At 45.2% G+C, this 22,481-nt stretch overlaps 1 protein-coding gene across 2 annotated transcripts in view; it reads right to left on the bottom strand.

The window, feature by feature from the left end:
- Nucleotides 1-22,481, bottom strand: part of HDGFL3 (HDGF like 3) — a 64,546-nt gene that overhangs the window by 15,532 nt on the left and 26,533 nt on the right. The window contains exon 1 of one of the 2 annotated variants that reach the window (XM_035554714.1): nucleotides 21,595-21,741. The exons of the other annotated variant lie outside the window; for it this stretch is intronic. Coding sequence (XP_035410607.1) covers nucleotides 21,595-21,678 — 84 coding nt within the window. The 5' untranslated portion in view covers nucleotides 21,679-21,741. Of the gene's footprint in view, nucleotides 1-21,594; nucleotides 21,742-22,481 lie in introns of those variants that run through there. 2 annotated transcript variants of the gene reach the window in all.

Consider the following 22,481-nt stretch of genomic DNA (forward strand, 5'->3'; position numbering starts at 1 on the left):
CTGTCAAGTTTTCTCCCTGTCCTCGTATTCCTCGAGATACGGCTGCACAGCAGCTAAGGGAAGGGTGGCAAGGATGCTCTCCTGAGAAACAGCAAGGAACTGGGACTGGGACAATGCCCCCAGCTCAGAAATGCCTGGACTCTAGACTTGTGCCTTTGAGCAAGGGCACTGATCACAAGGCCCAGGTAGGCCCAGGGCTCGGTCTTGTTCATACCCATTTCAGTCTTCTGTGACAGAGTAACAGAGCCCAGGTGCCTACCCACATCAACCAGAAACACAGAGCAGCTTTACATAAGATCTGAATGCCTGCCTTACCAAAAATGGCACTTTGGAGCATACGTGGGCGTCTAAAACTAAGTGACCAGAGAACTCTCCGACTAAGAAAAGAGAGCCTAATGAATCCAGACAACTACAGGGCAACACCGGAGAGCAGGTGAATGGCTTGCTGCCTCTCAGGCAACTCGGTCTCAACATAAGCACATTGAATCCTGCCAAATGTCACTGGAATTGAAAGCTAGGTGCTGACATACCAGTGCTATAAGAAATCTGCTCTTCAGTGCAGCAAGGAGAGGCAACCTGCATGTTTTCACTCAGGCCAGGCCCACATGTGCTTTCCTTCTCTCTTCCTGCTGAAGGACCCCAAACACTGAATTCTTGTTGATTAATAAACACCAGATTGTTTTCAAAGGATGTTCTCTTTCACTGTAAAGCATCTGCTGGCTACGTAGCTCTCAAAGGAGCATGAGCTCTGATACCAATTCAAGTCCATTTGGACTTGCTGAAAGGATGCCAGTAGGGGACGGTGAAAACAGAGACACATTTGGAGCATCGCAGGCCTCCTTTCTGCGAAAGAAATGGGTGCCTAGTGCCTAGGCAGACTATTCTCTGAGTTATGCCTAAATCGGGGGCTGTACAAGCACTCCCAGACCATCCCCTGTCCCTTTCCTGAGGCATGACCCAGGAGTGCAGCAGCTGCCACCCAGCAGTGGGTGGCAGGGCCCTGTCACTGTGCTGGCATGGGCTGCAGGAGACGATCCGTGCCTTGTGGGCAAGGCAGCTACACACCTTCTTTCATGTAACAAAGCCAAGGAATTAATAAATAAAAGGAGAATTTAAAAGCATATAAAGGGAAGATACACACTGGTAGAAGATGGAAGCTTGCATTCGGTTTTAGTTCAGCTGTGTGTAAGCAGGAACAAGAACAACACAACAAGCTGTTCGGGGTCCTCTTCATCACCAGGAGTATCCAGGGGTAAGAGTGCCAAAGATATTTTCCCAGAACTCATTATTTTCTGACATTCACTATTTGTTTTTAAGTAAGTGCCCATAATGTGATTATTGGCTCAGTAATTCATGGTTTAAATACAGGTATTAGACTGTAACGGTGAAAGAAAGTATGAAGGGGAAAACACTGCAGCTCACTTTACAAGCTGATAGCAAATCAGTGAGATAATGCATCCCACTCTATAATACAACATATGCTTGCTTAAAGCTGGAAGTATCTACATTTTGGACTATGCTATGCTGGCAGTTTACCAAGTACTGGGGTAATACACCTCAACTGTCTGAATGCCATAGCTGTCTTCCCCTTCATTATGATAAGGATGATGTCCAAAGAGAGACAAGATCCCAGAAAAATGTGGACTCCTGTGACCGAGACAAACAATGTCTGCTGGGACTAGACTGAGAATCTCATTTGGTTGCTTGAAATATGGAGCCAGCTCTGGGCTGCATTACAGAACAGCGCAGTCCAGTTACTGTCTCAGCCCTTTAAGAATTTCTCATGAAATAAAGCTAACAGCTGTAAATGATCAGTAATGCGGAGGAATGAAGACACGCTTAGCAGGGAATGCTGACCAGAAGGGAATGGGGTTCTTAGATCGCACAACATGCTACGCTCCAAAGCAGTGAGGATCTTCTCCTAAGCAACGTCCCAAGTGCAGTTAAGGCCCATGTCATATTCCCAGCAACTCCGACCACTAGCTAAGGAGCAGCACCAAACACAGTAAAGGACAGCACAGGCATCTGTCACGCAGCTCACCTGCTCCCCATTTTGTGGCATATTTCTTTATTCATCCGAGTACCCTCCTTGACTATGTATGATCGCAGGAAACCATAAAAAAGCCTTTCATAGCTTTTGAAAGTTGGCATAGACATACAAACACATGCAGCATAAATCTGCATTAAACAGCTCAAGGATAGGCTGATAATGCTCCCACTCTACCATTGCACTGTGCAGCTGAGGTCAAGACTTGTCCTGCCTTTGCTGATTTTGCTGCGAGCTCCCCAGCTCTCAGGCTTATGTGTTTAGTATTATAATGAGGTCAAAAGATGAAGCGACAATGTTATCTGATAGCATTTTAAATCTGTGGCAAGAACTCTAGGGAATTTAGGGAAGGATGAGACCCTTTCTGCCATTAGGAAAGATCTCTTCTCTTTTTGCCTGTTTCACCAGAATCCCTGCATTAGAGACCAGGAGAAGCGAGCTTTGCACACCCCATCCATTCCCAGCAAAACCACTTTAGCCCTCCACGAACACTGAGGCTCTAAGTGCTTATTTAGCTGCAGAACAACCCCAGCACTCCTTGATGATTGCTGCTGTTTTGTAGTAATGGAAAGCAAGCAGTACAAGCAACCATACTGCAGCCCCCTGCTGCTGTACTCGGTCACAAATTATTCCCATCCTACAACATGTTTTAGTTAAATATGCTGAAGATTTGGATCTGATATTTTTCCCCATATCAGCAAGATCAAAGGCGGAGAGGGAGGGAGGGAGAGAAACGGAGCTGGCGCGTGAGCACAAGAGCGAGGAAAGCATCACTGCTTCGAACCAGGAACAAAAGAGATAAGTGCACCCATACTAGGGCACAGTGTTGTAGTCACAGAAACCTCACTAATGACTAAAGCATCTGTCTATCGGAGAGCCAGACTGCTACTGCATTTTGCTCCTGGAAGGAAACAAACAGATTCTAAAGTGCCCGTTATAACCTGCAATCAAACAGGAGATTCATCCGCTCCTGAAGCAGAGCAGACAGTGGGCTGGAGCTTGCTGCCACAGAAATCAGGGAGAGCAGTGCATGGCGTGCAAATCTGATATGTGCATCAGCAACATCATGGGCAGCCGCTTCAATTATGGCTAAAATTAAAGCAGGTGGTTTCAGATTTCGAGTTTTATCCCCTTTACTCCCATTGCTGTCATCTGCTTAATGAATAACAATTGCTTTCTTTTTGCACAACCTCAGCAGAGCTGCACTTCCCAGCATTTGTTTGCCAACTGAGCAGCAGAGCTTTAAAGACGTAACTGTGCTTTTTTTTGTCTTTTTTTTTTTTTTTTCAGTAAACAAATGCCAGGCTTCTAGGGTCAGGAATGCTGAACAGAAAATTCAGCCTGGACCTCTCAAACGAGAGCAGGGCTTTATCAAATGGTGTTGCTAGGGACTACCGATGGGGAAGCAAGAAATCTGCCTACTTACATTGCAGTTTACAGGCTAGCATGTAAAAAGCAGCATGAATATTTTGCTCTCAGTGGTGCTGAGCAATTGCTGACTTCTCAGGCAGTGTCTCCAACTGGTTCTCCTGGGGTTGGGTTTGGCAGCCCTCGTACTGCAGCCCCTTCCTCCCATAGTAGCTGTGCTGCGGTGAGGGAGCCTGCGGAGCGAGGCGCTGGCTGGGTGGGTCGGGCTGGGGCTGCAGATCTGTAGCCCTGCAAGGAAGGCAGCGTGGAGCTGCCCTCCGAGAAAAACGGGGGCTCCCAGAAGCACAAATCTTCCCCGTGCCTGCCTGTGGGATAAGGCAGCGTTTTCCAGGCAGGCGGAGGAACTCCCTGGGAGGGCTGGTGCAGGAGCAGAGGAGGCTGCACCCGCTCCTGGGTGTTCTGCTCTGCAGAGCTCTACATTCCCCACAAAATGGGAAACATGTCTCTCGGAGACACGCAGAGAGAAACGGCAAACCTAGTCTCTGTTTGTCTACGGCAAGCAGCTTTCTGCGGAGGTTTACGTTACCGCAGCAGTCACAACAAGGGCAGCGCTGCCCGCCGCAGCTGAAGGGCATCCCAGATGCGTCCATCTCCTTCCACGTGGAGGGACAGCAGGTGTCATGTTGTACGGCCAGCACACAACCTCTGTGCTGCGGGTATGCTGCTGTTCAGAAGCAGGACTTCCAGGCTATCAGGGTGGCTTTTGGACCACAGCAGTTCCCAGACCTTGCTCCATTATGCTCCAACACAATTCTACATTGACAAAAACCCACATATTGTGCAAAAATACCTATCAGCTTCACATGCACAGACAAGAAAGCTTTACTTCAGCATGCAGAGATGCTTATGTGGGCACTAAAACCACAAGAACAAGTCCTTTTATTTTGCAAAAGGAGGGAATTAAAACTGCAGCGCAGTAATCACTGATTGTTTTGACATACTGTAAATGCCTTTGATTGGCAAAAGCACACAGAAGCATTGCAGAGATCTGTATCTCCCCCTGAAATCCCTGGAGTCACTGCACAGCAGTCAAGCAAAGGCCTATAGTATTTTTGCTGGAAAGTGGTTCAAGTTGCTTATTATTGCCCAACACATACAAACAGCTTGATCTTCTGCAGTTAGCTTATTAGCACAGCTCTAAATGGATAAAAGCAATACTCTTCAAAATACATTATTAAAATAGGGTATTTTGCTTTTCTATAACGTGTCATTTTTATTCACGTGGATTTAATATACTTTTTAATAGCTAGTGCTACTGGGAGTTAGCAGTACGGCAGTATCTTTCCTAAACCATTGTTTAAAATACAGCTCTGCAAAAATGTGAAATATTAATTTTTTTCCCCAGAGGATCCTAAAATGAAAAAAAAATCCAACCTTCTCCAACCTAAAAACTGTGACTCAGATCCTGTAGTACTTAAATTGAACAACGATCCAACTAAAGCTGGTTGGAGACTGCAGAATTTCACTCTCATTTATCAGGACTATGAGATATTTGAAGCAGAGCACAACTCTTTCCCTGATGTACATCATACACTAGAACTCCTGGTGTGGAATGCTGGCATATGCACTTTTTCACCCATTAAAAAAGATAACTCTGTGAAGGGTGAGACTAGAAGCGGAATCCAACTTAATAAGGTGGAATTGCACAGCTACAAAAGTAAAAATTAAAAAAGTCTCTGGGCATGGAAGAGTGCCACCAGCAAAAACAAAAAGCAAAACAAGATTAAAAACAGCAGAGCATACTTTTGAGCACTGCTGAAAATGGCTGAAGGGTATCCTGCAGACAGCCAGAAATGACAATATAAAGACATCAATCCTTTTTTCCTGTGCATGCTCAGGACCTCATCAAGATAGAAGACAATGAAGGGTTAGTTGGAGTCCAAACAATGCTGGCAGGCAATGTCTCACTAGGAAAGATCAGCAGTCCTGCAGCGGAGTTCAGCCCCTTTACGTCCCTAATTAGCAGCATATTTTTTAAGACAGAAAGTTGAAATACACTTTCTGCAGAGCTGCTTTCATCTTCAGTATGAAAATGGGGCCAAAGCTTAGTTCTGCATGACTAGTATCTATATGCATGACTTCGTAGATAACCAGCCTATTCATGTGATTCAAGCCCTCTGTCAGCTTGCATGGCTGGGACAGAAGGATGCCAGAGGAGCGGACTGGGGAGCTGCCTCTGCCACTGGCCTCTGGGCTGCCCTTGGCCACATCACTGCACCTCCTTCGCTCTCATTTTACAAATGGGGACGATGGTACAGTTCTTCCTATAAAGCAGATGAAGTCCAGAGATGAAAAGCTAGGTATTACTAATAACAAACACTTTCAGCTTTGTCGGATGAAGATTTCAGGTTATCAAGCTGCAATCCTCCCAGTCAGTGACCACACACCAAAGTTGGACTGTTGCAAAACTGCTCCATTTTCTCCAAATGAAATGTTTCCCTGCCACTTTCAGTGAAGCAATAGTGCTAGTATTAGGATGTTTTTTTTCCAGGCTGTTTCGTAAGGAAAGGATAGGATGTGATCACACTATTTTCAGTCAAACTCTCACCTGCAGTAACTTAGGAACACGTCAGCTCATTTTGCCACATCAGACAAAGAAGAAAGACCAGAGATATTAAGTTTCCTCATGTTTTGTGATAAACAAGCTGTCCATCCGAAGATGGACAGACCAGTAGCCCATATGCTGAGAGACAGCTTGCAATGCAAGCTTAACCGCAACACTAGACAACAGGGAATCCACATAAAGGCAAGCCAGAGAAAAATAATCTTCTTAAGTTTCATGGCTCACAAATTTACTTTTTTATTTGTGGATAGGTGGTGAGAGGTTGTTCCTTTTCAACAAATATTGCCAGCTCTGAGGCATTCTGTGTTTACTTCTTTAAGTAAATTATTTCTCGGGTATCAAAATACTGTTTGCAATGTACATTCACCTGAGCAAACCACAGTGAGCGCACTAACACCAAATTAAAGCACGTTCTGATGACAAAATTTGGTTATCCTACTTTATCATCTTACTACAAATATTTTTGTCTTGAAATATTAAAAGTGTGCAAGAAATGCACATACAAAACTGTGTTTGGAAGGCATACAGCACATAAACACTGATTAAACAGTCAAGACATCAACACATGAGAAATTTTAGGGACTGCACATTCACAAACACCATATTTCTCTCTTGCCACTCTGTTCTTGTAAGCCAAAGGGACACTAAAATCATACCATTTTCCTCCCCAAAGTGCTCGGATGAATCCTGCCACCTGTCGTATCAGATCTGTTAGAAAGAGTGGATGAATGGTACAAGAACACGAAAGACTGATGAATATTTTGGGGCCTTCCAATTTTTACACTGGAATTTTACTCTTTCATTGATGGTTTTTGTTTTTCCGGAAAAATGTTGTATTCATGCGATAGAATGTTTTGGCCAGTCGACTTCATCAAAATCTTTTCAGTCGGATGCAGCCTGCCTGGGACACTGACATTTGGTCAAATACACACAACCAGTTTTTATACTCAAGGCCCATCTGCTTCACATATCTGAAGATCCATTCTTCACTGCTCAAGCTGTTATTAAAAGAAGTGTTGCTGGTTCTTATATTGACACACTTAAAGCCGAAAGGTAAGCAAATTTCTGGAAGACTGCAATCTCCAGACTTGGCTGGCTTAATTTACTATTTCTCTTCCAATGCAATTTACTTCCCTAAAAAGTCAGTTAAAAAAATTGGAACGGCACAAAACTTCCAGGCTGAAGAACACCAAGAGCTGTTCTGCAGGATTTGGACCAGCTTCCCACAAAGTACACAAACCCTGTTGACACAATGGCTTGCAGCTAGAATTGTTGTGAGTAAGGAAATCTGATCGATGGAGACTGCAGGTGCGAACCTTCAGTTTACGAAGGGTGGACACAAAGATCCGAGGCGCAGAAGGGAATGACCTGCTTCACTTGCTGCTTCACTTGCTGCAGCTAGAAGGCTCCTGCTAGGGAGGTTCCAAGTTTGACACTTTGGAGGCTGCGACCATTAAGCTGGGCCTTTGGGAACAGAAAAACCTCCTGCTTGTGTACTCTGTGACCTGTTTTGTTAGCCTTACTTGCAGCTAAGGATTATATCAGGGGACCAAAATGCTCCTTATCACTGAACAAGTGCATTCAGACTGTGACTCCTCAGCAGCACAAAGGTCTAAATCCAGATTTTGGCGCTATGGGATGAGTAATAATCACCAAATATCATCAGCACCCAGGCCAATTATTTTGTTGTGACGCAAATCACATGTACAACAACATGTGCTCCGTCTAGGGAGAACGAGAAACCATGAAATCTAATTGCAGAGCCAATGAAATAGAGTGACTTGCAATAATTTTTCATTCAAAGTCAGGATTTCCTGTTTACTCCGCTGACAAACTGCAAATTCATACCTGCAGAAGAGCTCGGAATTTGTAGAAAGCCTTGGGTTGCTATAAACTGAACAACTGTCTGTGAATAATTGTCGTCATTAAGCCCCAGCCTTAGCCCCATCTATGGTGCAAGCCAACTGATGAAACTAACAGCCTCTTTTGCTAACTAACATGCAACTTCTGCCTGGGTCGGCTGGGTCACTGAAACAACTGGGCTTTTTTTTTTGAAGAAGAGATTCATGCAGTCACAGTGGTCTCTGTGCAGCAGTCAGGCCCAAACTTGGTATTTTTACTGGGCTTGCTTTGATTCTGCTGTCATTACGGTGTCAAATACCCTCTCTGCAAAGTCCCTCAGTCTAGGTTAAACTCTCAGGAATTTTAATCTGTCTGCCTAGAGAGAGTTAGGAATGAGCTTTTCCAAGCCAAGTCATACTCCTTCCCACCTGCCTGTTTTTTCTGCTTCCAAAACCTCAGAATGACAGTTTTCATTTAGCCTTCTTTTAGATTCAACCAAAAACGTAATGTTGCTTATATTTACTTAGATACTCCCTAAAAAATTAACAACCTTGTTTATCAAAATGAACATTTTCCTCAAAACACAAAACAAAACAAAACAACCCTCAAGCAGCAGCCTAGAGGAATGAAACTCTTTGCATTAAAATATTTGAAGCACTCCCATATGTACATATGGACCTAGGAATTTAAATCCTAATTGCTAAGCCAGATTAGAAAAAAAATCACTCAAATGCAATAACGAAAACGTGAAAGACAAAAAGATGTATTTTTTTTGAGCTGTAAGTGGCATTAACATCAGAGACAAGTGGGATGTATCAGTATGGTAGTGACCAGACTTGTAGGGTGGCATGCCCATTATTTTAAAAAATATGCTTATTTAACAATTTCACATCAGAAACCCTAAATACGAGTTTTAAGCATGCGAGTACTCTCTTTGATTTAGATTTTAATCTCTACTTATTAATTATGGGCTTGAATTTGCCTACATGTTTACATACTTGTAGGTTTAAGACTTACTTTGGAACATCCTCTCTTTCTATCCAGTAAGTTAACTTGAATTTGTGTATGAGGTACGTGTCAGTATTTTGTGTTACCTTTAAATGACTTCTCATGAACATGAGTTACCTACAAAAGCCAGTGACTCAGGAGCAGTTGTATTACGGAAGTTACAAAGTTTACTCCAGAAATCTGCTTTCTTCCAAAAGCTTCTGATTTTCTCTTACTTTCCTTCTCCAAACACCACCAGGGCTTCTGGCCATTACTCTGTCTCATTTCTGTAACTGACTTTGAGGGGCAACCAGAGGATTAATTTTAAAGGAGCAGTGATTTTTAAAGGATACAGGCTGTCAGGGGCAAATTGCGTGTGTGGAACGGTAATAGCTGTTTTCCCGCATACATTAATACTAAATTTTTAAAACACTCTTTACCTCTAAATCGGGAATAGCATCCATACTGAGCAAGGAAGCTTAGCACTCTCCATTGGCAGCTCGGCAAAAAAAATCCATGTTTTACATCAGGTTACCATTTTGTTTTATAAAGCAGCTGTAAAGAAACAGCGTATTATTCTGACTCATCTTGTGCAAATAACTAGGAAAAGGCAATTACACAGAGAAGAGAACTTGGTTAATGAGACACATATCTGGAACTGGGGAGGACATTAGGGAACACTAAACACACAGATTTATCCTGGGATCCAGGTACTGTGTTTACATACACCTCATACAAATCAGTGAAATACAGTCATAAGGCTTTCAGGCCGGTATTCAACATTTTAATTTTAGGTATCACTTGCTTTTACTTTTTAAAGCATTGGTGATGACACGTGACATGTCCAAACCATCTTTCACAGCCAAAGAGTTTTAGCTCGCACTGCTCATGCTTTTAATCCTGAAGATCCCCAGCTCAATCTCACAGGCACCGCGCATGATGGCAGCCCTTTTCAATAAAATCTGTCATGCAGACAGCAAACTTTTGGCTGTAGAGATGACTCTGACACCCCTGTTACTACACCAGGTCAAGTGTATTGCGGACTTTTGACAAAGAAGTAAACTAACATCTTCATCTAGCAGCAAATGTTTTGAAAAAGTAAAAGCTTCTTGTTAAAAAATTGGTCCCCTTGCTCCCACATCTACTGAAGAAGCTGGCGTTCTTCTTAACATATTGCCACTAAAAACTTTATTATTATGGGCTTCTAAAAACTTAACAGCTAGGAGCTGATCCTGGAAGCATAGCTGGGCACGCAGTTGGCACCATAAACAAAGTCTTTGCCTTTGTATGATCAGATCCCATCCAGCACAATAGCACAGCAATTATACACACAGGTGAATCCACTCATTCGTAAGGCGGGAGATGGCACAAAGCATCTTGCAGAAGACAAGGAGAAAGCACTCACAGCGTTTTAATGCTGAAGAGCCCTGTCTGACAACTGCGTCTTCTCTAATCTGCGTTCATCTTTTAACATGGAATCCTTGTCATTTTACCAGAAGCACCAATTCAGAAAAACCTGCTCAGAAAACTGACCTGCTCCCTTAACAGCAATGAAAAGCTCCAAAGCAGTGTCTCTCAAACAAACACAGAGAAAACAAAACATTAACAGACAGGACAGGCTTCTTACCAGTGATAAATCATCGCAGACATTAAAATTCTAGACACGAGGCTTAATAACTTTATGCTACCTTCTTCTAAAGGCTGTTATACAAATACTGACTGTGACAAAGAAAAATAAAGTTTGCAGAAGAGGAAGATTTTGAAAAATAACTCCTGATAAAAAGCAGCAAAAGCGAGTACCTGAAAATGTGAACATGTGTGAGTCACCTGATCCAGACACCATACGAAAAGAATTATCTGTTGAGTTTGCTGCACCGCTAATATCTTTCAAAAGCCCTGGTATTTGGAGAGGCACTGCAGTATGGAATGTCATCTTTTATTTTTTAACTTTTTTAAGATGAACGCCTGCCTTCTCCCTCAGGCTACGGTCCTACTTTGTGTTTCTACAGGCAGGGCACCACAGATGTAAGCGGTTTTACTGAAATCAAGGAATCTTTATGCAGTTAAACTCGTTCGCTTGCTTTGGGACATGGTCTTTACAGAGCAAACTGATGGGAAAGGCATCATCTTCCTTCCGCTCTGCTGTAACAACCACGGCAGTAAGCCTCCAGCCCTGCAGCTGGATCTGCTCGGGCACAAAACACTCGGGACGCCCAGCAGGAGCCTGCCGGTGGGTAAGGGGACGTAGTGCTATCGGTACGGTGCTAACATCCCAGGGACCTCCATCTCACAAACACTTCCACAATAATGGAATAACCCTGAATGAGCACTCCTCACTGCATCCCAGATAGCTGTGCTTCAAGAAGTCCTTGTAGAAATACTAATGTACGTTGGCTCAGATGGCAAGAAGGATATCTGGGCTGAAACCCAACGAGCAAGTGATTAGTTTAAGCAAACGATGACAAAAGACGCCACCACAGCATGGCACAGTGCCTGGCACGAGACGCCTTGCTTGGGTTGTATTCCTTGTCCGGATCTGCCTCACCTAACGCCTGCCGTGCTCTGGAAGAGGCGTTGCAGGACAGCACGCCGGGAGCCTTTGCAAGCATTGAGACCAAGGTACTCTCCTTTGCTCCTGTGCGTGTGTGGATAAACATGCAGTCACTCCGCTGAAATCAGCAGCGGCAAAACGGATACGACAAATGACTCACAGAGCCCTAGGTCTGTGAGAAATACGAGCCGCAAGTAACCCAAAATTTAGTTTGCAAAAGGAAAAAGCTAACACATCTGGGAAAAAAGGATTGGCACCGTAAGAGAGAGAAAGCTGGAAGCAGCAATACTACAGGAAGCCAACAGTGGACCACAAGTTGCACTCCAACAGCCAACGTGCTGCAAAGGCCGAGGCAATACGCAGAAATCCCCACATGCGAACACACATCCTGCCAGGGGGCTGGCAGACAGCCCTTACGTGGTGTGACTGCACCCAGGAAAACTGCTCGGCCCCGTGCGGGACCGCCGTGAGGGCTGCTCAGCAGTTGCAGGAAGCTCATGAAAACGCACACACGTTTACGTCAGCACAGCGCGAAACCAATCAGTGGGGCTGGAAGGCTTGATTTACATACATTGATTAATAATAAATGGTCTCCCAAGGAAGAAAGGCCACGCACGGGCAGCCTCGCCTCTGCTGGGAGGTGCAAAGCCCACCCCTCTGCCCCTGCTGGTCAGGAACCCCTCACCCATTGCCCTTGGGTGGCCTCTGCACCAGCAGTGGGACCCGAAGGCAAAACTCCTCGAGAAGGGGAAGGATGCAAGGCTCCTTTTGAGGCACAGAGCTCTGCCTTCCGGCATCATCTTAGGCTGCTCTGTCAGGACGGCGAACCTGTGACACGTGCTAATTTAAATGCCACTTGATCAGCGCTTTCTTCCCTTCCTCTCCACGGAAGACACTGATATGTGCCATAGGAAAGACAAACCGTAAGCGCCCAGGGGTGAAAGTTTTCCCAAAGGATAGGTGGAGGCGGAGCTGGAAGAACTGCCTCCTGGTTACCAAACAATAGGTTAGGGACTTGGGCAACAGCCAGGGGCCGAAACCTAGATTCCTGATTTGTCTGTTTTTCTCAGGCTGAGGAGACACCAGCTGAGGAAGACACCCTGTCCTCCAGAATACAGACGGGGTTGGCTCACAGGATCCCTTTCAGGGAGGCTTGAACACTGTGCTATGTAAGATTCACAGTGCTGAGAGAAAATGGCAAAAAAGAGCTGCCTGAATCCAATGACTTTCTATGCAGAATGCATAAGCACATCAGGGGAAGGACCGTAACCCCACAATTGTTCTTTGCAACCATAGCAGTTGCTCCTCCATTTGCACTTTCCTGCTTCTCCCACCTAGATTGCATCTCCAGCCTATATGCTACATATCTCTGTAAGGTCACTCCCTAAATTATTATCAAGTTTCAATATATACTTTATTTATACATTTTATAATCCAATTTGATATGGGATTGATTCCCAGAAATGATTTGCATTACTGCGCAATTGTGTCTTGAGCTCTCCCAGACTTACTTCTACTCACTGCCTCTGCATGGGTTTACTTCTGCTACACGTTGCTTCACAGGTAGGTGCTTTCCGAGCCTGACAAGTACAAAATTATTGACTCTTAAGACTTACACGCTGTTTTCTAGCTGACATCAGTGACACCAGTGATCCTGCAAGGTCCCTACACAGTCTGGAATCTTTTCCCTCTTCCCTAGCCCTACTTACTCTGCTGGATGTAGGATGCTTTGTTAGCTGATCGTCTTAAAGAAATTCTTTGGCGTATGACATTCCTTGCTCTGTTTTTCCTCTTTTGTTACATGATGCCTTCTATTCAAACAGCCAAACTAGAGCTGGCAAACGGCCTCTCTAGGTTTTTTACACTTTGCTGCAAGGCAAAATAAACAGTTGTTTCCAGTTTGCATTTTCAGGGCTACAGATGTATGTTAATTATCCTTTCAGTCTGCTGATGGAAAACTGAAAGAAGTTTAAACGTATTTTTCTAAGGCAGACACCAAACTCTCTGGACACCTGTCCCTTCTAACTTTGGGCTTTGTGCTTCTCAGAGCACAGTACAATCTCTCCTCCTTTTATGTTGACTCTAAAGGCACTTTCAGATTTCAGCAGGGGTTTACAAAAGGCCAGGAGATGGGGATTAAATCTTGCTAAAATTCGAGAACTTTATGTGTCTTTTCAGAGCAGCAGTGATGTGGAAAGTACTATTTGGATTGACCTGGGACCATTTGAAGGATGGGGAACTTCAGAACAGGGCAACAGGAACAATATCATAACATGGGAAGTTCATTCTCTTGTTAAGATGCTGTACTATTTAATCAACTATCTTACCTTCCTTTTGTTTTCTGGAACAATGAAATGAAATGAAATGAAATGAAATGAAATGAAATGAAATGAAATAAAATAGCCAGGTCTTATATATTCTTTAGGTAAAAATATATATTATCAAGACCGTCTTGTCAAACAGTCCAAGTAGAAGAACGAAGAAGTGGAAATGAAACTGCAATTTATTTCCAATTTCTGTATCAGGTTTAGAACTGGCTGTTACACAAGAGAACAAAACAATCTCAGAAGTGCAAAGCCAGTAATGCAGGGACCTTCCCCAGAGGAGGAAGCAAGGATCCATTTCCCTCTTTAAGTTTTAAAAGCTTTACTTCATGATACTCACTTGTCTGCCAAATATTTCTTGGAATCTTTTAAATAACTGTTTATTCTAGTTGTTCCTACTGTGCTTCGGCCAAACTACCGGGCCCTTCTCTACTGATGCTGCCTCTACCGGAGTCCAGAGTCAAGTGGTGTGCTACCACAGCAACGTGTTACTCCTATGTTTTAAGCATCCCTCGTGTACATCCCGGTGTGTACACATATGCACAGAACAGCTACGTGCAGGCACACACATACCCATGGTATCTAAAGGTACGAGACACAGATGACACAGGGGCAGACTTGAAAAGCACTAAGGTACCTAAAGATAGAGCAAAGCACTGACGTTCAGCTAACTCCTGACATCTTTAGAAAGCTGGCTCCACATCCTCTTCCTGCCTGCTCCACACAGGCTACTTTCCAGTGTTTGTTGCTATATTTATCACTTGAATTACAGTATTACTGAGAGGCCTCAGGCAGACTCCTTCTCCTTATGCCTCTCAAGCATACAGTAGGAAGGTCTTTACTGCTCAGACAACACCATTGCAAACAGTTCAAATGTGAAAGATCTCTACATTGTCATCACTTTTCCAGCATTATCAGGAAATCATTTCGTCTATCCTCAGATGACAATTGTAGATACTTACTGACAGCAATCACTTGCTTGTAACATTTTTATTACCCTAAATGCAAGAAAACTAACGTCAATTCAATATTAGGATAGAGAAATCAGGAAAGAGTTAAGACTGAAAACTCAGCCTTTGTTTTGCTGCCTGTGCTTCACTCCAGCTGGGTCTCCTAACAGGTTCTTTAACACAATAACAAACAGAAGAGATCTGTCAATTAATATATGTAATGGAAACTAACAGTAAGAACATGCAGATTGACCTGACAGGCTACAGATTTGACTGAAAGGGGCACCTTCCCTTCAGACAAAGCGTGTGTCTATCCAGTGATTTCCATGAGGTTACTTGATGAGATCTATTCGGTAGCTTTGGAATGGCAAGAAAAACATCTAACACAAAGCCTGCACGGAATGGGTATGAAAATCTTTACATGCTTACTGCTTCAAAACTTCTGAGTCAACTGTCCTCCTTCTGGGTTAGCTTCATTTGGGCTTGTAAAACATGACGCTGCAGGAGAAAATATATTCCTCTATTGTCATTTACACAAAAAGAACAGACTTGCACATTTGGGGATAGTTATTTAAACTAATTAAAAAAGAGAGATTTAAAGAACTGATTTTAAAAAAGTTCTCCCAGATATTCTTGTCTGCGATAACATCAAACATAGAACACCTTGGCCCCAAAATGGTTCGTTTGCCAAGCAAGCGCAACTGGAAAGGTTTTAGTATAAGTTATGATTCAATTTTCTGTATAAAAACTATTCCATTTTAAGCTACAAACCTCAGGTGAAATCTGTTTTCAAGTCACACTTACAGCAGAACACAAGAGCACGGATAAAGAACATCAGCTGCTGAGGTTCCTCACCTTCCAAACAATAGGAGAATTCACACTTCGCTCCTTGTTATTTTTGTTTTAGGAAATGAAGGAAACAGTACTCAATGAGCTGGTGAAGTCACTGAAAAGGCACTCACACCTTCTCTAAATATGACCAGATATTTGCAAATAAAAGTTTAAGCTCAAGTTATCTAAGCAACATGTTTCAACCTGGTGCAGAAGGCTTAGAAAGCAAAAAGCGATTCCATAAAGAACTCCCGGCCTTAAATGTCTCTTTTCAGATGCACCTCCACCAAATTCATGGGAGTGCTGTGTGAAGCAGCCAACAATCTCAGAATTAGTTCCTTGGTTATGACAGACCTTTGCCGTGATCAGCACATCATGTCTCATCTCAGAGACCTGCCTGAAAAATTGCTTGCAGATCTCTAAGGAGTGATGTATGAGTGAGGTACATAATTAAAGAGGGAGAGAGCAGGAAGAAGCTCAGAATTGGTAAAGGAGAAGTCACAGGAGACTCATATTTAGTAACACAGCAAAAGTGATGTCATAAAACAGAGCAACCAAAAGGGGAAAAAGGAGAAAAGCACATGGTGAAGGACTGGACAGGTCCCAAATGGCCAAGGAGAAAAACTCAAAAGATTGCAGACTGGGTTTTGGCAGAAAAACACAGAGAAAGATCTGTTGTCTATTTCTGATGGACCCTTTGAAGTTTTCTGGATCTGATCTGATTTTTGTCTGTCATTCTTTGCCAAAAAAGATAAACCCTGCCAGGGAAAACCTACCTTCCCTTATCCTTATACTAATAAGAAAACAAATGGTCTGTTTTAAATATCAAACACTTAAAATGTAGAGTAGAGTCTTTCTTCTACGATGTGTTTGAGAGTTTAATATTTCCAATCTGCCATACTTGCAATTACAACTGACCAAAGTTGTTCCTGGTTGTGGGAGCACGGCCCTTGGTCCTACACTGAGAGCTTCACCACAATCAACCCACAAGCTTCATCCACTTCACTGACCTGGAGAAGAAAGGTTTATTTACTAAAATGCCTGTGTGTAAGTGTCTAAAATACATTTTTACAAATCTTCTACTGACACTAAAAGTCTTCTGGAATTCTGTCACTCTGTAGCAATAATTACTTTTAATATTCTTTAATACTGTACTGAACTGTAACACTATAGTATTATTAGCCTTATCTTTTTATGCTTTAGTCTACCAAAGTCTGTAAGCATGAGCTTAGTTTTAAGCCCTTCCCTTAGATTACTTTAGCTCTTACTTTAAGGTACCTAACTTTCACATCTTGCTGTAGGGGGGTGGCACAGTCAAACAATACTGAAGACTCACTCAGCTAAGACTTATCATGTAATCATCCTTACATTTATGATGCTGAGCCTGCCGCAGACATTAGCTCCCGTTAAAATGGCAGCATTTACTATGTATCACTACAAGCAATAAACTGAAAATTTCATACCCATTTAAAACTCCAATATATTAAAGTGCCTCAAATGCCACTCAGTCATCGCTACTGGCAGATGCTTTATAATAGTGATGTTCAAATACAAGGATTGCCAGGTACCTAGCAAATCTGGAGTTCAGGTAGGTGTTAATTCAAAGTAGAAGTAAGGGCACTGGACAAGAGGAACACAAGAGCAGGAGTCCGGAAAACAGGAAATTTATACTCCCAAGACACCAAATGCACCTTCAAAGTATCTGGCATGACACTGTCACTTTAAAGGATGTGTTCTCCTCCCAGCATGAAATGGTCTAACCAGCTTTAGACATCCATGTGTTTTACATTAAAATACACTGTTTTACCTGCTTGGATCTGTTTTGTATTGTCCCAAATCAACTTAAACATCCCCACACAAACTATCTGGGTTTATCCAAATCTAGTTCTTGTCTCCCCGTCTGCATGATCCTAGATTTCTGTTCATCAATGGCATCAACCATTTACCTGGGCATGCTCTTATTTTATTGAGGTCATTCCAGACTTTTTCCTCCTCCCTCTACAGTTGCATTAACAGCTTCCTTCCTATTTTTAAATCAGTAGCTAATTTCAGCAACTAAGTGCTTATTGTTTTTTCAGGGTCGCTCATAAAACAAACACCATTATTGATCCTTCTGAATCTACCACCAGTCTTCCCCTTTTATCTCATCTGAGTGACCATTCAAGGGGCAATTTCTAAATAAACCAGGACATCTATCCTAGATTAGCTGGGTATCCGAAGAAAGAGATCTTTCTGTCCATGTGTGCTAACAGAACTCGTATCACAGTAGTAGCCAAGCAACTCCTAAGTGTTAGTGCTTTTGTTTCCAAAACACCTTTTTAAAGGGAAAAGTGCTGTTACTTGTCCCATAAAAACAGGGAACTAAGACACAGAGGGATTTAGTGCTTCAAAGGCAAAGACCATTCATGAAATGTACAATGAATTGGATCTTTTTTTCCTATATTTTTACCATAGCAGCCTTCCTTCTATTTCCGCATGCACTCTGGATACACAGTTGCTTATCAGTTGGACTACAGCAAGGGATGACCTGGCCAGTTGGCATTTATTCCGCATTTTTGATCAGGTGCATATAAAAAAAAAACAACTTGTTAAGGTAAACTGCTGCCAGTATTTTATCTGCTCTTACTACTAAGCTTCAATATAATTCTTGGGTCCTAAACTCTAAACCTACTCACGGTCCTCCAGTTAAGCTAAAGGAAATTTTGGCTTTGCCCCAGAAAACATACCAAAATACAGAACAGCCTTCCCAGGTGGTGAGACCCAAGTGACATCTTTCATGTACCAAGTATCTAAAAGCATCTTTTGAAGACAGTGCATTTATTCACCAATTCTACTTCATAAGGGTATGTAAAGATAACATTTACTGGCCATTACCATTTTGGCTAAGTGCGGCAAGTTCGATCCTTTTCAAATTAATGCTAGACTGACTCATAAAGAAACTTGAAATGCAGTTTGACTGCCATAACGCACCATCAATTATTAGATAAAATTTTTCACCAGTCCCTCTGTGTATCAATCATTGCTATCTGGTCACTTCCTTTAAGGTTTCTCTCTCTTCTCCCACAGTGATGAAAATCAGGCTGGTTCTTGATGATCATGACACCAACATAACTCCAAAGAGAAGCTAATGGTCTAGGACTAGAGATTGCCACCTCTGCTGGATATAGGTGCAGTGTTCTGCCACGTTGGCCAGCTGGGCCCACGAGCGTTGTACCTACTGAAAGACGAGAGTAATTGAGGCAGATCTGCACTAAGGCAGCTGTGCTGCTTCTGGGATCTGAGCGAGATTTTCTGTATGACAGTACCCGTGCACACGGAAACACGCGGTTGAATCAGAGCCAAGCCAGTAATGCCTGTGCACTTCATTACAGGGTAGGCAGTCCTCCTGCCCTGCTTTAACACTTCTCAGCTTTATTAAACACAGTTTAAGAAGCCTGTCCCTGCACAGCAAATCCCTGCCAAAGGTCCCAGACATGCAAAGCGCCATGTGGCAGGACAATAACACTGCTATTTAAATGTATTGTTAGTTGTGTTATTAAGCTAGTATATTAGCATGAAACGTCGACTTTCGCATGAGGATACAAAGACCAAACGTGCTAATTGCATAATGAATGAAGAAGTAGGTAGCTAACACTCAAGGATTTGGAAACAAGCTAATCCCCTGGATAAAAGACATTCAATTAATCAGAATATCAGACTTGACTCAACTCAAACAATTCCTTTCTCCTCATAGGTATAGCATAATGTTTTCTGGGAAACAAGATGAAGATCACCGTCCTCACCAGGTTTGTCCTTCTTTTAAGGAAGTGTGCATCAGGCAAAACCTGGCAACAAAGATGAGGTGAAGTCCTAGTAAAGACAGTACGAAGAGTATTTCTCACAAGTAAGGCAGCTCCAGGCAGACACCAGCCCGATCTAACACGAAGCTGTATGTAACTGCTCCACATGCTGCAGGAGCATGTTGGAATTGTGCCTGTTGACATTCAGGTGAACTAAAACCCGGCACCAACACCCCCCAGCCTGCCTGCTCGATTCCTGCCTGATGGTTGACTCTGGGCTCTCAACAATTTCTACCTCGGCTTGCTAAGTCATGTTAAAACTAGAGACTGCTTTGTCTTCACTTGAACTTTACATCCTGTTAGTCTGCACAAAGGAAGTAAGATCTGTTAATAGCACACCTATTTTTTCCTAATGAAGATGTACTCTCTTGGAGATTATTGTCATTCATGTACCTATTTAGACACCTAGTCAAAGGCTATGACCAGCTGCATAGCATAGAGTGATTTTTTTTAAAAGGAAAAAAAAAGAGTCATTAAAACAAAAGGGCCTGTTATGCTTCTAGGTAAACAAATGGGAGTTTTTCAGAGGCTCAAAAAGGAAAGAGATTAACATGCTTCCACGTGGTTATGGTCTCAACTATTCCCATTAAAATTTTCACAGTAAATTAAACAATAACAGAGGTAAGAAAGAAGTCAATTTTCAGTGGATCATGCTATTCTGCTGACATAAATTGCCATTTTTAGGTAGTATATCCAGCAACTTGGATAATGATAGAATAACAAAACCACAACCCAGTGTTGATTAAGTTTGTCCTTTTGCATGCTAATTTTAGTCTGCTCCGCCAAAATAATTGAATGCATCACCTTATTTACATGCTTCTAGATATTTAGCACCCTCTCACTATTTCTTTACCAACCTTTGCTTAAGCCTGTGGTGTTGGCCTTCACTCCTTGTAGAGTATCTGCTGTTCAACACCACTGCTGGTGCTTCCTCAGCTACGTTCAGAGAGCCTTTCCATTCGCTGCCCACCACTTACACTCATCTTCTCCCAGGGCTCTCTGCTGAAGGGTAATGCTAGATGTCTATCTTGAGCCTGCCCTTCTCTGTTTTCGTACACATTGCACACAACACTCCATTACCTTCATGCTCTTACAGGTTAGAAACAACAGAAACTTTCCTTGACTAGGAAACGAAGGCATGAAGTGCCATGGAATTGTCCCAGAAAGGTTGGAGAAGACAACAAATAGACTCCCACTGTTTGATGCCTGCTAATGAGTTCACACAACGCGTGTTACGCAATGAGTTCACACAATAGTGACCAAAAAGGAGGGAAGGGACAGGCCCTGTAAGCGTGCCATGGTACCAGACCCCCCTGAAGAAAGCTCTGCTCCGCATTATTGAGGCTGCACCAAATACGGATGTTTAAATACAATGGGGCGCTTATGTGACTGCCAAATGCCCACGATGCTCTTCCACCTCAGTTACATCACAGCGGTGTAAAATAAAAGATGACAAAGGGCTACGACAGAAACTCAACGAGGTGCAAGACAGCACCAAGCCAGTGGCAGAGCTGGAGGCCCAGCGCCCAAACCCCTGCGTGCGGCGGGGCAGCCGGGGGGCCGCAGGGCGCGATGCCCACCGTGGGCACACCAGGCCGCCTGCCTCACCCAACCTGCCGGCAGCAGGCCGTGCCTCCCGAGCCCACCGGCACCACACAGGGCGCCGCCACCCTGACCGCAGGCCTCGGCCCCTTCCCCTCGCGTGTCCCCTGGACCCTAACCCAGGCCGGGCCCGAGGCCTCGTCCCTGTCCCCGGGCCAGGCCGGAGCTGGGCCCGGGGCGGCGGCGGGGGCCCCCCAGCCCCACGGGGGATCCGGGGGGCCGGGGCGAGGGAGGGCGTATAATAAACAGCATCGCTGTCACACAGGCAGGGCTGCCGGCTCCCAAAGCCTCCTCCCCGCGATAACAATCCAGGTACAGCCCGCGCTCGCCCCCCTCCCTCCCTCCTTCCCTCTCTCTCTCTCCCTCCTCCTCCTCCTCCCTCCTCCTCCTCCTCCTCCTCCTCCCGGGGGGCCGGGGGAGAAATCTGCAGATCAAAGAAAAGATGCACAATAATAGCGGGGTGGGCTCGCACCGCGGCCCCCCGCCCGGCGGGGGCCGGGGCCGGGGCCTCCGGCAGAGCCTCGCCGCGGCCCGGCCGCTGCCAGCCCCGCGGGAGGGCGAGGGGGGCGGCGGCGGGCCAGGGGGGAACCGGGGGGGGTCGGTGCCGGGCTCCCCCGCCGCGGTACTCACCCGGGCCGGCCAGTGCGGGTACCCCTTCATTTTGGCGAACACCAGGTCTCCAGCCTTGTATTCTCGGGGCCGCGGACGAGCCATCGGGAGCCGCCGCGGGAGCCTCCGTTCGTGTCCCCCCCCCTCCCTCCCTCCCGCACCCCCCGCCCCGCACACGCCGCCCGGGGGCAGCCGGGCGAAGCCCCCGCGGGGTGCGATGCGCCCGGGCACGGGGCCGGGCCGCGGGCAATCCCCGATCCCTCTCCTCCTCCTCCTCCTCCTCCTCCTCCTCCTCCGGCGGCGGCGGCGGCGGGAGGAGATGGGGTGTGTGTGTGTGTGTGAGTGTGTGTGAGTGTGAGCGTGAGTGTGTACGCGGGGGAGGAGGGGGAGGCCTTGGACACAACCCCAGCAGCCCCCGCTAGCAGGGAGCCGGCTGGCGGCGGGGCTCCTGGCCGGGCGGGGGCGGCCGGGGAGCCCTCACCCCGCGGCAGCGCTGCCCGCGGCCCCCCCGTGCGGAGCCGCCTTACGCCGCCCGCTCCATCCCCGCCGCAGCCGCCGCGGCCCCGGGAAGATGGAGCCGTCTCCTCCGAATTACTCCTCGGGCAGCGACCGAAAACAGGATCTTCTTATCCCCTCCCGCCTCCCCCCCGCGCTTTCCCTTCCTGTTATTTTCTAGGTACACAGATCGGTTTCTATGAAAAGAGGAGAGCAGAGAGCGGCTCCCGTCCCTCCCGGCCCTTCCTTCCCCAGCTGAAGCGTGACATGGTTCTTTATGCGCGCCTGACATGGAGGCCGGGCGAAGAGGAGACGCCGGCTGCGCCCTGTGGCTTTTCGCAGCCAGGCCCCGCGTTCCCTCCGGCCTGCGGGGCCCCGGCACCAAGGCCCAGACCTAGCTTGGGTCGGATCTT

Source organism: Cygnus atratus, chromosome 11 (assembly GCF_013377495.2).
Source record: "Cygnus atratus isolate AKBS03 ecotype Queensland, Australia chromosome 11, CAtr_DNAZoo_HiC_assembly, whole genome shotgun sequence".
NCBI lineage: Eukaryota > Metazoa > Chordata > Aves > Anseriformes > Anatidae > Cygnus > Cygnus atratus.